This window comes from Schistocerca cancellata, chromosome 7, assembly GCF_023864275.1.
Source record: "Schistocerca cancellata isolate TAMUIC-IGC-003103 chromosome 7, iqSchCanc2.1, whole genome shotgun sequence".
In the NCBI taxonomy this organism is placed as follows: domain Eukaryota; kingdom Metazoa; phylum Arthropoda; class Insecta; order Orthoptera; family Acrididae; genus Schistocerca; species Schistocerca cancellata.
The window spans coordinates 372,093,178-372,109,218 of record NC_064632.1 but is presented as its reverse complement, the minus strand read 5'-3'; the positions used below and the strand labels follow the sequence as shown (position 1 = coordinate 372,109,218).

At 36.1% G+C, this 16,041-nt stretch overlaps 1 protein-coding gene and 1 long non-coding RNA gene across 2 annotated transcripts in view; one reads left to right on the top strand and one right to left on the bottom strand.

The window, feature by feature from the left end:
- Nucleotides 1–16,041, bottom strand: part of LOC126092046 (protein unc-80 homolog) — a 1,190,994-nt gene that overhangs the window by 24,904 nt on the left and 1,150,049 nt on the right. The window contains exon 64 of the mRNA XM_049907452.1: nucleotides 13,390–13,518. Coding sequence (XP_049763409.1) covers nucleotides 13,390–13,518 — 129 coding nt within the window. The remainder of the gene's footprint in view (nucleotides 1–13,389; nucleotides 13,519–16,041) is intronic.
- LOC126092048 (uncharacterized) overlaps nucleotides 1–16,041 on the top strand; it is a 124,475-nt gene that overhangs the window by 39,342 nt on the left and 69,092 nt on the right. The gene's annotated exons all lie outside the window — the stretch shown is intronic.

Here is a 16,041-nt window from a genome sequence, read left to right as displayed (position 1 = left end):
GCAAAGGGGAAGGGAAACAGATAGCAGTCTATGGGTGGGGGAAGACGAGCACTGCCTGGCAGAGTGTGCAGGGACTAGACTGCTAACAGATGCAGCTTCAGGAAGTTGTGGGGCAGGGAGGTGGGGAAAATGGAGTGAAAAAGGTGAGGAGTAGGCAAAGGTGGGTGGTTGCATCTGCAGAGGGTGGCAAACAAAGGGTGCAAGATATGAGAATGGGGAGGAGGTGGTAGAATAGAGGGGGTGGAAATTGTTGGATGGAGGGTGTGGTGATGGTACGTATGTTGTGGCCAAGGTAATTATGGGAGCAGAGAATGTGTTGTACAGATAACTCCCACCTGCACAGTTCAGAAACACTAGTGGTGGAGGGAAGGATCCAAATGGCTTGGGTAATGATGCAGCCATTGAAATCAATAATGTTATGTTCACTTGCATGTTGTGCACCTGGATGGTCTAATTTGCTCTTGGCCACAATTTGGCAGTGGCTGCTGTTCCTTGTAGACAGCTAGTTGGTAGTCATAACAATATAAAAAGCTGTGCAATGATTGCAACAGAGCTGGTAAATGACATGGCTGCTTTCACAGGTGGCCCAGCCCCTGGTAGGGTAGGATAAACCTGTGACAGAACTGGAATAGGAAGTGCTGGGTGGGTGGACTGGGCAGGTCTTGCACCTGAGTCTTCCACGGGTATATGATCCTTGTGGCAAACAAACTTATGATGTCCCTGAAAACTGTTGGTTATCCACTAAGCAACCAGCTGAGTGTGTTAAAGGGCCACCTCCTGGATATGGGATGGTGGGCCTACCTAGATTGAATCAGCCTCAGGGGTTCATGATGACGGATGATGAGCTGGCTAGCCTGAATGTGGTTTTTAGGTGTGTTCTCACATACAACTAAGTGAATACTGGGCTGGTACCCACGTTCCACCTCAGATACATGCTAAGCAAACATTTAGAAAACATTCTCACGCTTGAACATAGTTTTACTCTAGACACAGGCAGATGGGGAGACACAAATTCCATCACATGAGGGAATGGTGGCATCAGGAAGGGCATCTAACCACTAACTACCACTGCCATTGCCTCAACCCATATAACAATGGTGATCCTACAGGAGAACAGGAAAAGGCAAAAGAGGAGGAGGAGCAGGAGGAGGACATAGGTGATAATTAATGGTTGTCCACTCACTTCTAGAACTATATGAATATTCTGGAATGAATAAAAACTGTGTACTACACATTATGGTGGAGGGGGGAGCAAGTGAACCATTCCTCCCTTGTAGATGCCCGTGGAGGAGAGGTAAGATCAACAAAGACCACACAGCCACAGAGTAGGCTGTTCCACCTTCAGTGCCCTCCCACAGGTTCCCTAACACAGTTTCATACCTTTTCAAGAGATTTTGGCAATAGGCTTTTGCTATGGTTTGACTATTATAAGCATAGTCTGTTGGAACCACACCATGGCAGTCCCAAATAACACTTAGCATCACACTGCATTGAGCATCAAATGTCAGTCAGAGCCATTTCCATTAAAACACCACCATTTTGGCACAAAAATCCGATGTTATGGTTTGAGAAAGTAGAAAATCAATTTTTTCCGGCTCACAGTACTGCTGATAACAGTATATAAAGCTATGTGAATGCCAACTTAAACGAATACATGGCTATAGAGTTGCAAGACATCTTACCCCCACTATAAAGAACTGACATATATGGCACAATCAAACATGTGCTTACCCATTGGTTATCACAATCTGGGATAAAATGTGTAGATCAGCTTTTATGTATTGAAGCATTTGGTGACCACATGCCATTGCAGCTCATCTGATGTCTTAAAATGCTAGCATGCAGTGGTAAATAACAACATTCTAAAGAATATATGGCTGTTGCATTTACCTAACAACACCCCAAAAATATAGACTGTATGTGCTGATCATCTTGACACCTGGGAAAGACAGGCAATCACATAGTAAAGAAGTTGCCATCTACAAATGGTGTTGCTGTCCCTTCTAAAACAGAAGCTGCTACATAGGCACAAATAGCTGAACTAACAATGCAAGTAGCAGAGCTTCAAGTAGAGAGTTCTTCACTCCATATCCATGACAGCATTCTATGGGCTGAAGTAAGCACCTCACTGTATCAACAAACCTGTGTTCGTACATCTGCAAACTTGGCACCACCTTACCAGTGGGAAACAAACATTCAGTAGCGATGATGACTGACTTCCAAAGAGACAGCCATTCACTATTTGTTGCAGAAGGTACAACGAATTTTCAGGTCCTAGTAGGCATGGTACTGATGTATCTTTGCATCTGTCTACCCTGCATCTTGCATTGCATGACAGAAACTAGATGACAGTCAGTTGTACACTGCAAATGATCCATCCATCTGGACCTATTGATTTGTAAACTGCTGGTCACTTTTTGTATTCAGGATGACTTCAACTATTGTCAAAATGCTTCACCCAATTATTGGAGCATATTTCCAATCTCTTTTCTGTCTTTCCATTTGATATTCACCACCACTAGCTTATCAGCTCAACAACTAAATTGTTACTAGTAGCTACTTAAATATGTTGTCTTACTGCTGATTCAGATATTGAAAACTTTGTCTGCTGAAGCATTTCCCTTTATAGAGCAAACAAATTTAAACACATTTCATTGTGAACAAGTTCATACATATTGTTGAGTGGTATAACCTCTAATCAGAATGACATAAGATAGGAGAACATAGCCAAAATATTGAAAGATGGTGGTGTTCTATCAACAGATTTTGATAGCCACAATGTACAGTAAAGGACCACAGAAGTGTACCTAAGCAAGGCGACAAACTAAGATATTAGTAAAAACAATGTGTAGCTTTCTCTTAACAAATCCAAAGACAGGATGAAATGGCTAGAAGAGGATTCAAGTGTGTCAGACACAGGCAGTCCATCATTAATATTGCCACAAAATACCACTGATGTAAACAAAGAGGACTGGGTTGACTGCATCAGATTTGAGACTGAGGTCCTACTGATGATCAGTTCCACAATTAATTTCTATTTATTAGAAAAATAGGAGGTATTGTAATTATATCTAGTATTATCTAATGGATTAGCTTACAGTGTCAATTTTCTTGTTTCAGCTTTGGTGAATTAATATAATTTTGAATGGTCAACAAACAAAATGAACTTATAGATGATTTTAATTTCATTAAGAACTGGAAGTTTCATGCAGGGGAATGCAATTTTTCGACCTTTGCTAAATAACTGTTAATTTTGTATTAGAACCAAATATAAAGTAAAATCATCCCACCAAGACTGTTACAAATAATGAAAGAAAAAATAGAAATTATTAGTTAACTAGTCAAAAAAATTCCATAATATGTGTTTTGAGCAAAAGGGCATGCCATATATAACTGGAAATAAAACATCATTGCCCAAAAAGCATATAACCATGGGAAAAAAAAAAAAAAAAAAAAAAACAAAAAAAAAAAAAAAAAAAAAAAAAAAAACATGAAGGTGGAGAACTGTATCAATTTCATGAACTACATTTCAATACTAAGATTTTACTGACAATCCCTTACATACCAGGAAACCCCAATAAAAAGAGTCCTTTCACTTAAAAGACAGTATTTTACAGTGCTAATTCCTGAATGTTTCACTTACTGTACTATATCTACCTAAATCTTTATGCTAATCAGTTTTAAAGCATTTTTTTAAATAGTACCTAACACTACTTCCTTACAACAGAACCTAAATAACACTACTATGCGTTATAATCTGTTTTAACTGATGCTCTAAGCATCTTGAAGCAGTGCAAATTCAATACCAGACTTTTCCTCTATATCTTCTTCTAGCAATCAGGTAACCAGAACTCATTATGTACAATAAACAAAAGCAATCTTAGCTATGCTACAATGCCCTAATCTAAGAGAAACTGCAGAAAGCCAATTGTGAGAGGAATAAAAGAGAAATGCATGCATATGGAAGAAGAGGACAATGTCAAAAGTGGAGTTGTCGGGAATGAATACTGAAAATAGTGTACTTGAGTTGCTGAATGTAACCACATTTTTTTTGTTAGTCATGAGGGTCCCAAAAGAGAAGTGAAACTGTGTGTGTGTGTGTGTGTGTGTGTGTGTGTGTGTGTGTGTGTGTGTGTGGCAATACAAACATCGTCAGTGATACAAGTCCAGCTCCATGAAAACTTGGATACCAGCTAATAGGATTAAGATCAACAATATCTTCTCAGAATAATTTTTACAGTCACTACTTAACTTATATATCTACAACAGCACTGAGAAAAAAAAATATTCAGAATATTGAATACATAAAATTAAAGATACTCTACAATGGAGTAAGTACTTTTTGTACTGTCTTCCCCTTTCTCACTTGGTCTATATTTTTTCTTCTACTGATTTCATTTTGAATATTACTGGGTGAACTTGTTACACATAGCAGACAATCACACATAAGACATTCTCTCTCCTCTGTGCTACCAGTTTCTTATTGTTTGTAGCTGTATTGTGTGAAATGAAATGAAGTCCCATGCTTTTTTACAGAGTGTAGGGGAACAATGCGGGAGACCCGCACCGCCTTATTAGGCAAGGTCGTAGCTGTATTACTATAGCACTAAATACTCGAATCACAGGAATTCAAATTATACCTATTATATCCACTGCCTTTCATTATCTGGTATTGTTCCATTCTGAAATTTATGTATTTCTGTTGATCAACAATTAGAGTGTAAAGTAGATGGTCACACATCTTTCAGCTTTGTTATCGAAGATCTTAAGATTATTACTCTCATTTTGCAGAACATTTATTTCTTAGTGGTATTTGTAGTGAATAATGAAATTCAGTTCAGATGCACTACGATTTGTCATGCTGATATGTTTGACATGTCTCCTGTATCTGAATTAGATGATTTAGATTATGTATGTTATGGGACAAATAAACCACAATTCACAAATTTTAGTGATCAAAATACAGTACTCATAAACAACATCTTTACCAGGGCTCAATGTAACAGCTCTGTAGCCTATTTCATAGCAAAAATATTTAATAAGGAGCTCTGCTAAAATCATATAAAGTTATTAATTCCTTTTGTATGCACCTGATTGTCTACCTTACAGGTATTAGCAGCATAATGAGTAATAGTTTCAATTGCACACAGGCACTCCGCTCACTGAATGAGGCACTAAACAGAAGTCAGAATGGTGACAGAGGAAATAATAACAACAATAACGAAAAAGAAATAAAAATCTTCAGAACTTGAAAACAAGACATCTGTGATAGTAGGTAGTACAAATAAGGAACAAAATATAGTGAAGGACTGTATACTAGAGCAAGGAACTCTTTTACAGAATAAAGAGAGTGTTTCAGAAGGAAATTATTCAATTTAATTTTCAAAATATGGGGTTTTGTCATTCATGTTTATCAGTCCCACTGCAAATTCAAAGACCTTTCTGTACAATGGTTAAGCAATTGCAACGTAGGAGTAAATAATTTTATAGCTTAATGTTCACTGAGTGATAATTAGTTTCTTTGGAATGAGTCCATATTATTAACCACAAATCTCTTGAGGGAGTATATGTATGAGAATGTCAGAGTTAGAATCCCAGGATGTGAAAACTGGTGTGCATGAACTTCACAAACTGGAAGAAAGGAGATTATGACTTTAAAGTTCAGTATTCTCTTTTAGATTTATTATTTTTTCTATGTCTGCTATGGTTTATAATTTTGATTAATATGGACATGATATCAGTATTTTTAAAGACATTAACTGTCATTATTAGGTTTCACATAATCAATTTATGCTCACCACTGTCATTGTCATTACAAATTTCATATAAAAGTGCTGATGTTATAACCTGATTTTATTAGCAAGGAACACTTTTGTAATGACAATAAAATAGATGTTTCTTAAGATGCGGTTCTCAAAAGTCTGTCTCCAGTAGATAGACTGTACATGAGTTAATTCTTGATTGAAGTTTGTTACATTTGAGATGAGTTGCACTAAAGTATGTAATCTTTAAATAAAAGAACAGAATCTTCCTTTAATTATTGCAAGATGAGTGTGAATAATTAATACATTATAAAGAAGTTACAGAAAACTTAGAAACATTATGTCAAAGAAACACAGCACTGCACACCAGTTGAATGATGTGGAAAGCCCAAAACTATGAAAATTATAATTCAGGAAATAAAGGTATATGATAAACTCCACGTCTGAACAAACATAAAAGGTAGATAAAATCATTGTAGCACATTTTTCTTATTCTTAAATAATCTGATTGTGATTTTATCTGTAATGTGCAGTAATGTACGTTATTTAAAAAGATGTGAATCAAAATAAAATTATAAAATGCAACCAGACAGACTGCCTAAAAAATCTGATATTTGAACAACCATCTTCCTCAGTATTATTAAGGCATTAAATGTAATACAACCTGCTTGTGGTCTGCAGTTTAACCCCTTGCGAGGTTGTGCATACTACGTAAGAGAACATGCAGGGAGAAAACTACACATTTATAATGTTTTATAGGTCACATCAAGAAAGAGAAATTTCAGGGGTGTGGAATGAATCAAGGTAAGCATAAACTGTAAGATTTACAGTTTGAAATTTAGTCTTTATACTGTATTAACAATTAATTATCACTATACTCTTATTACTCTGTGAGCTTATCACACTTTAATGTGGACTAGTAAAACACATCTAAATGTAACATAGTAATTTAGAAGGAAATCTGCTACTTTCAGCAGGAAATAGAAAGAAAAAAATTTAAAAAATGTGCTGCTTCCTTAATTATACTAAACTATTGTCGTTTATCTCCTGAGAGACCAAAGTTGAAATGTAAGTCAAAACAAGTCACATATCCTCAGCATTATTGATATGGTTGTGATAACCTAACACAACAGAACTTTTGTGCCTGATATGAAAGATATATGTGACAGATGAAATACACTCAGAATTAAAGATATTAATTTCAATTCCAAAGAAGGCAGGTGCAGACAGATTGACTGAAGCCAACATTGGGGAGGATCAGTTTGGTTTCAGAGAAATGTAGGAACATGAGCCAATACTTACCCTACAATTTATCTTGGAAGCTAGATATGAAGATAGGCAAAACCACTATTATAACATCAGCAAATTCAGAGAAAGCTTTGAAAATTTGACTGGATTAAATTCTTTGATAAGACTGTCAAGGTGGGGTGCTTCTGTGCCTCTATGATACAGATAGAAAGCTGTAGGTGCAAGCACATCAAAGGGGTATCTGTGAAGAGGAAAGAAAAAAATATGGTTTCTGAAAAGGAGCAACAGCCTTTTTAGTTGGTGTAGCAGCAACAATCTGGATGACTGAGTGGTCTAGCTTGTAACATTAGCCAACATAGCCTTGCTATGTTGGTAATGCAAATGACTGAAAGTAAAGAGAAATCAAAGCTGTTATCTTTCCTGAAACATGCAGCTTAACTTTATTTTTTAATGATTGTCGCATCCTCTTGGGCAAAATATTCTGGAGGTAAAGTAGTCCTCTGTTCAGATACTCAGGTGGGTACTACTCAGGAAGATGATGTCATGGAGTATGGAATGCTAGATCCCTTAACTGGGTAGATTGGCTTGATTATTTAAAAAGAGAGATGAATAGCTGAAGTTGGATGTAGTGGGAATTAGTGTAGTATAGCGGCAGGAAGAACAGGACATATGGTCTGATCATCTGTGCAGGATAAGTGCAAAGCCAACACCCACTACTACAGTACAAGCTTGTATGCTGACTAGCTCTGAAGATGATGAGACTTCCAGAATGTATGAAGTGATAAAAGCAATTATTGATATAGTTAGAATTCAACAGTAAGAAATGTAGAAGGTGCACATGGATTGGGATAGAGTAATGAAAGGAGAAGCTGTTTGATATAATTTTTGCACAGAACCAGTTTAATAATTGTTAATATTTGGAATCATGCAAGAAGATTGTTTATTGCAAGAGACTTGGATACACCAGAAGGTTTCAGATTGATTATGTAATGGTACAAGACAGATTTTAAATAACAAAACATTTCCAGGAGCAGATGTGGACTCTGACCATAATTTTTTGGTAATGAACTGCAAATTAAAAGTGAATAGGAAAAGTCATAGGAAATGAAAGATACAAATCGTGGATACACTGAAAGAAGCAGGGATTTTTGAGAGTTCCAAACGTAGCATCAATCAATGATTGACTGAAACAGTGAAAAGAAATACAATGGAATATGAATGGATTGCTTTGAGAGATTATATAACGAAGGCAGCAGAGGATCAAATAAGCAAAAAGAAAGGGCCCAGTAGAAGTTGGTGATAACATGCAAGATATTGAATTTAATTGGCAAAAAGAGAAAATATAAAAATTCTGCAAATGAAGCCTGCAAAGAGTATACAGATGTCTAAAAAATCAGACTGACAGAAAGTAAAAAATGGGAAAACATAAATCGCTAGATGACAAATGCAAAGTTGTAGAAGCATAAATGACTAAAGGAAAGATAGATGCCACCTATAGGAAAATTAAGAGACATTTGGAGAAAAGAGAAGCTCCTGTATGAATATTAAGAGCTCAGATGACAACCCCGAACTTTGGAAAGAAGGGAGGACTGAAAGGTGGAAGAAATATGTAGAGGGGCTATGTAAAGGATACAATTGTGAGTACAATATTAGAGGAATAGAAAGCAAAGTAGATTAAGATGAGATGAGAGATATGATACTGCAAGAAGAAATTGAGAGAGCACTGAAAAACCAAAGCTGAAATAAGGCCCCTGGAGTACATGACATTCCATCAGAATTATTAAGATCCTTGGGAGAGCCTGCAATAACCAAACTATTCCAATTGGTATGTAAGATATATGAGACATGCAAAATTCCCTTGTACTTCATGAAAAATGTAATAATTCCTATTCCAAAGAAGCATGTCATGGCAGGTGTGAATTTTACTGAATCACCAATTTCATAAGTCATGGTTGCAAAATAATGACAACTATTTTTTAAAGAAGAATTGAAAAAGTGGTAGAAGCCAACCTTGGGACAGATAGGATTATAGAGAAATGCAGGAATTTGTAAGGCAGTACTAACACTTGACTTATCTTACAAGACAGGCTGATGGAAGGCAAATCTACATTTTTAGTGTATGTAGATTTAGAGAAAGCTTTTGACAAAGTAGTTGACTAGAATAGACTTTTACAAATTTTGAAGGTAGTAGGGATAAAATACAGATTGGAAAGTTATCTCTAACCTGTACAAAAATCAGACCACACAGATTATGTAAAATGGGGAGCGGTTACATCCCTATCACACTTTATTCTCAACCACTGCTTCCCATTCATGTCCTACAACTTATGACATGAATGGGAAGCAGTGGTTCAGAAGGGATTGAGATAAGGTTGTAGCCCCTCCCTATTTTATATAACCTGTACATTGAACAAGAAGAATAAATGAAATCTAGAAGAAACTTAAAAAGGGAATTGAAGTTTATGAAAAAGAAATATAAACTTCAGGGTTTGCTGAGGATTCTGTAATCCTATCAGAGATGGCAAACGTGTTGGAAGATCAGTTGAATGGAATTAATAATGTCTTTTAAAGAAGTTAAAGTTAGTAGATGAATTTTGCTATTTGGGCTGCAAAATAACTCACAACAGCAGAAACAGAAGGGACATAAAATGTAGACTGGCAAGAGCAAGAAAAGAATTTCTGAAAATGAGAAATTTGTTAACAGCAAATATTAATGTAAGTATTATGATGTCTTTTCTGAAGGCATTTGCACGGAGTCTAACTTTGTACAGAAGTGAAATATGTATGGTAAACAGCTCAGACAAGAAGAGAACAGTCCACAATACTATCTTCTATTGGTAGCTTAATATTTACTTGATGGCAATAGTATTTTTCAAACAAAATAGTTATCTACTTATACAAAGACAGAGGTCTGCTTACAGTACAGACCTACTTATGCAGCTGTACATTGAAAGCTGCTGTTTGTCATGTAGCTGATAGAAGTATTCAATTTTGAATCTAGATAATTTGGTAACTGGACACTCCACATGCCAACCAGAGATAGTTCTTGGCAAAATTGTATTGATAATTAACGCTAATATAGGAATGAGCAGCATGTATTCAACTCCTCTGATGTTTCACTAGGGAGAGAACAGGAACCCATGCAGAAATGAAAATAAACTTTCCACCCTTATCTATAAGATGATGTGCTGGTTTAATCTTGACAAATTCAGTCAGAACACTGTTTAACACTAGGTTTAAATTGCTGATTACAAACAGGCCATGTTACATGAGAATGATAAGAAGATTGCGTGTCAAAACATCAGTTGATGTGGATAATTTTACCCAATCTTATCCCTGTAAATTAAGTTATTTCCAAAGTGTATACATTAGGGAAAGCTTTGAGTTTGCAGATAATATTCTCTTACAGTGTGACAGTAAATTAAGAGATGGAACAAAAGCTTCTACATGATGGTGTTCTGTGCTCTGCTAAAAGTGAATTACGTGATTTTGAAGAAGTGAGACACTGTAAAATTTTTATAGGAGTGCCACTCAAGCTGTCAAAAACAGGGTAGGTATTTTGTATCAGGTTGAAAAGAAAATCAAATATGAAATAAAAGATCAAAATGCCTTAGAAGCTAGAAATAACAGGAAGACTGAGTTAAAGATAAAAGGAGGTGAGTCTGCAACAGAAAAAAAATGAACTTAGACAAAAAAATGGAAAGAATGTTAACAGAGATGAAGAAATAAACAAAAGAAAAATGACAGGTTAGTGGCTGTATAGAGGGAACGGGACAGGTGTGTGTGTGTGTGTGTGTGTGAGAGAGAGAGAGAGAGAGAGAGAGAGAGAGAGAGAGGGAGAGAGAGAGAGAGGGAGAGAAAGTAAATATATGAAGAGAGAGGGAGGGGAAAAGGGAATGACACAGAAATAAGTCTGATGAGGGTGAGAGGGGTGAGGATGGAGAAGTAGTTGGGGAGAAGGGAGTGAGTAATATGCAGAGACAGTGGCATAAACTGATTTAATAATTTGCCTCAGAATTAGTTCCCACCTTCTAGGTATTGTCCCAACTTCTAAGTACTGAAGTGTTGGTGCACAGAGTAATTCAAATCACCCTATGTGAAACAGGCACTATGTTCCCTGGTTATGGTGTAATGGTATGTTCTCCACATCGATGTGTAAACACTCTGATTCTGTCCATTCAAACATATTGATAACTTTGTGGTCATTATGTGTCCTGTTTGATTATCACCAACTGTCTTATATCTTCTCTGCAATTTGTAACATCTCAAGTTGTCAAATCTTGTCTGTCATTGTCATCTTATTTTATTTTCACCTTGCACTGTTATAATCTCTCTTGACTTGGTGCTGAAAATAATGTCCATCACAATCCATGTACACTCCTGATGTCTGCAAACTGCCCTTCTCTCTTCTACAGTGCAGTGAAACTCACTAGTCACAAAAGTAAGTGGACCTGTAATGTTTTAACTGTATGTTGGTCTACTGCCTCCTAGTAATAAGATGTTTCTTGGAATTTATTTGTTTTACTTACAGTTTAATTATTATTTTTGTAGCTAAATAACTTACTGTAAGATGCAAACAGAGTCCTTTGATTAATAAAGATTGCCCCTAGTCAGAAAGGCACAGTGCTCTGGGTGGCATGAGGAGGAAGTAAATCAGACTTCACCATTAAACATGTTAGCACAAATTTCATTGTGAAGACACCCATGAAATTCTTGTTATTCAACCATTCGAGGCTCAAAATAAAAAGGAAAACGTTTGCAGAGTATTCTCAGAATGCAAATATATTATTGGATTTAATGAAATTAAGGTAAACTGGATGTGAAAAAAAATGGCAGACTAAACTTGAAATATAGTAGACCAAGTGATATACTTAAGAGAGGAGAAGCTGTGAGTGCAATATAGCCAAAGAAGCTGTTATAACGAAAGACAGGCAAACAGTTTATGTCAAAAGCTTGGGACACTCAAATGTTTCACATATGATTGACTCTAAGCAAAATAAAAGTCAGAAATGTTATGAGATTCCCAATAGATTTGCAGATTGCCACAGATGGAAGAAGACCACACTTTCTTCTACTTTCTTGTGCAAACAACCACAAAAACATTTCAAAATGAAATTACAAATTTCAGTCAGTCAGTGGTCATTATCAAACTGCCTCAATACGCCTCCTGCAAGAGATAAAGCAAGGTTTCCATTGCCTTGTCAACATAAGTATATTTAATGCTGATAACACAATGGTAACCTTCACCATATGTAGCATTTACAGTCTCATGATGACTACTGGCTAGTCAAAACTGCTAACTGCATTTTGAAATATTTTTTTGATAGTTGTCACAAGAAAAAAGAGGATACTTAGTAAATCATTTAATCTCTATTGTAAATATGTAACTGCGCTCTCAAATATTTTTTGCAGTTTCTGTCAGAAGGACACAAAAGAAGATAATAGGTAAGTCTTGGCATCTTCCACCCAAGAGCTGCAAGTGGCAGTTGCTTTTCTCAGTTTTTGTTTGTTAATTCAATATTTTGTGATACAGATAAATTACTGTTAACTTAAAGTAGGAATATATCCTAATGCCACTCATATAATTTGCATCATCATAACATTTCCTGCATAGCTTATGTGGTTACCAAGAAGCAAGAAACATATAATTTATAATTATTGCCTTGGCCAGAACCATCTCCTTGAGAAGTACTGCCAGTAATTTATTTTCTAGAATTAAGTTACTGAGAAGTGTCTCAGTAAATACAAGAGTTATTCTTTTCATGCTCAGAATATAAAATGAAGGGGAGGCAATCACTTATCTATACTGGACCGATGCTTGGTGCACAGAGACACTTAACAGGAGGCAGCATTCACATTACATTTTAAGCTCTTGCTCTTTTTATAGCAAAAGTACACACATTCACACACAGATACTTAAATGCACTCTCCTGTGACCACAGTGAGTCTCATGAGAGCCCAAGAGCTCGAAAGCTAATATGAATATGGTTTCCCATTATGTACATCTATGGCCCAGGCACTGGCCAGCTAAAGGCGAATGGTTGCCTTTCCCTCATTTCACGTATTGCTCCATCCAGGAACTTCCAGTATCGTTATCTCTTCATACTCAGCTTCATGACATTATAAAGTGTGTAAGTTTGTGCATCAGATGCATTTCATGTTCTTGTATGGTCTTTCTTCAAGGAGTCGAGAGAGAGAGAGAGAGAGAGAGAGAGAGAGAGAGAGAGAGAGAACGGTGACTGCACTATACAGATAACAACATGTTTTTGATCAATGTGCGTTCAGCAACAACTCAAGTACACCAGTTGCAGAGGATGTGTGGAACAAACTGGATAGTGGGAATTGCTACAGGGATGATGGGTGACTCGACAAGAATTACCTGAAGAATGTCTAAATTCTACAGCTGACCCAAACCGAAGTTTGGATGCCTTTTGTTGAGGCAAGCTATCATCAGACTTTTGACTTGAGATTTTGTGATCATCACTAGTAGAAGAAAGCTGTGATATTTCTGAAACATCCATATCAAAAATATAGAAGACTTCAATACTTTTAGAAAAGTTTCCATTGTATGTGATGAAGCTTTTCCTTAAAGCACATACATCATGTAAGTTAGAGAATATTTTGCTAGGAAATTTTACAAGCTAATTTTGCAGGTTTGCTCAGCATAAAGTACATATCATATTCTGACATGCACCTGAAAAAGTAATTGTTTAATACATATGTCATTATTAGAAGCGCTTCCATGTATTGTTTCACATCTCTACATCATTTTACTATTTTTACTAAAAAAAAGTTTACAGGTTGTGTTGTGCCACTGTATGGATAAATTATAGATCATGGCACAATAAATTATGATGCCATGCTAAAGCTGTATTAATGTAATGGATTTTCATTCTGAAACAAATTTTAAGACATAATCAAAATAAGAACAAACTGAAAATGGCAGTTAAGAGAAATATATTTCTGATTGCTTGCATACATAGCACAATGCAATATCAAAAATAGAGGATGAAGGAAATTAGTAAGTGGATGAAGTAAATTAATATAGCACAAAAAATTCGATCTACTTCATATTTTGCTGCTGTGGAGAAATGATGAAAAAGTTTTGGAGAAATCTCTGAGACATATAATTCAATTATGCAGCAAGCACAGAAAGCTAATCATTTGAACTACAGAACTGGGGAAGCCAGCATTGTAATCAGACTTGTCAACCTGGAAACAAAAATCCAAAAAATACCTGCAGGTTCTAGACACACATAGATATATAGGCATCATATGCATTTTTAGCAGTGTTCATGCAACAATATCCTAAATATGATACAGCAGATGACAAGTCTTTTTTTTGTATAAAATTAGTGGAACAGAAAATAAGAAATTAGTTTTAACCACTGCTATTTTCTTTTCACTTATTCTGCATCCATATCAAAGGTGTTAATTACTGATTGCTTTTTGTCCTTCCCTTTACTGAGTAGTGGTTGGCAAGTACAGTATCAGTAAAAAGAATAACTGCTATCTTTTATAACCTTTTCTCAATTTATAGCACTGGCACCAATAATTTCATAATTTCTCACAGATGTATCTTATCCGTAATGTAGTACTTGCATCTTGGCTGGTGAGGAAATCCATGGATGTAATGATGTTCTGTCCTTCCCACTGTCTCATCTGAATACTCTCTCTAAGTAACAGATGTGTACACTCACATGTACATTTAGAGCAATATCTTTATTCCCAATCCTTAACAATAACATTCTTGTTTCTACAGCCAGATACTGAATTATCATACACTCACAGTGGTTGGCCTCTCTGCTGCTGAGTTATTTTGAAAAGAATGATTTCATTGACACATATTGGCATATACCATGAAAGACAAGTGTTTTAGTTTGAATTCTAATCTAGCATACCATGTTAATCTATTATAACTTCTCACTTAATTGCCATGTTTGAAAAGTACGATGTATGTGAGTCATAATGCTCACAAGATCAGCAAAATTTTGAAGAAAGTATCTGAGTCACTGTAAGTGGCAAATAACTTCAGGAACTTGAGACAGATCAATTCTCAGCATATAGGGTGAGCATAAACTTCCAATTCAATTCTTCTTTTGACCATCAGACTCACCCCTGATGTAACTGAATACCTTAGAGAAAAATCTCATCTTCCTAATACATCTCCAAATATACTATCATCAATGGAAGATATTTGCTCTCCAACAATACACTGAGATAATTACAGTTTTGTAAGTAGTGGTACAAAACATCCTGTGAAACAATGCAAAGTGTATATGAAATCTTCACGGGTTGTCAGCCGGGTAACATCGTCGTCTCGTAGCAACGTTTCGATGGAATGCGTCTCCATCATCTTCAGGTGAAGTGTCAGGATATCGTCGATCACGGGCTTATATCTCTGCTGGACTGACGATATCCCGACACCTCACCTGAAGATGATGGAGACGCATTCCATCGAAATGTTACTACAAGACGACGATGCCACTCAGCTGACAACCCGTGAAGACTTCATATATTAAATTCACTGAGAAAGCCTGCACTCACACAATGCAAAGTGCTTTCTACTTCTGCTTTGAAGAAATAGTAGGGAAACCCACTCATGATGGAAATCTATTGGACCTAATAGTAACAAACAGACCAGACCCCTATGAGGATATCCACACAGAAACTGTGATCATGCAACAGTTGCAGCAAAAATGATTATTCATTTACAAAAGGAGACTGAAATAAGAAGAAACAATTACATGTTCAGTAAAGTAGATAAAGACTTAGTAATGTCTTATCTAAAGGAAGACTTGAAACATTTAGCTCTAGGCAAGAGCTTATAGAGGAACCAAGCACCTGATAAATATGTACAAAGCAGAACAGTTTGTGGTTGGAGGGATACTTTATAGTATAAAGTCTCAGTGAAGACATTTCTAAAGATGTGGTGATGGCTGCAGAGTAGGTGTAATTCAAAGCATAGGGCTACAGACAGATAATAATTTAAATGAAATGCATTTGCATAGGACAATGCATATAGCTTCTA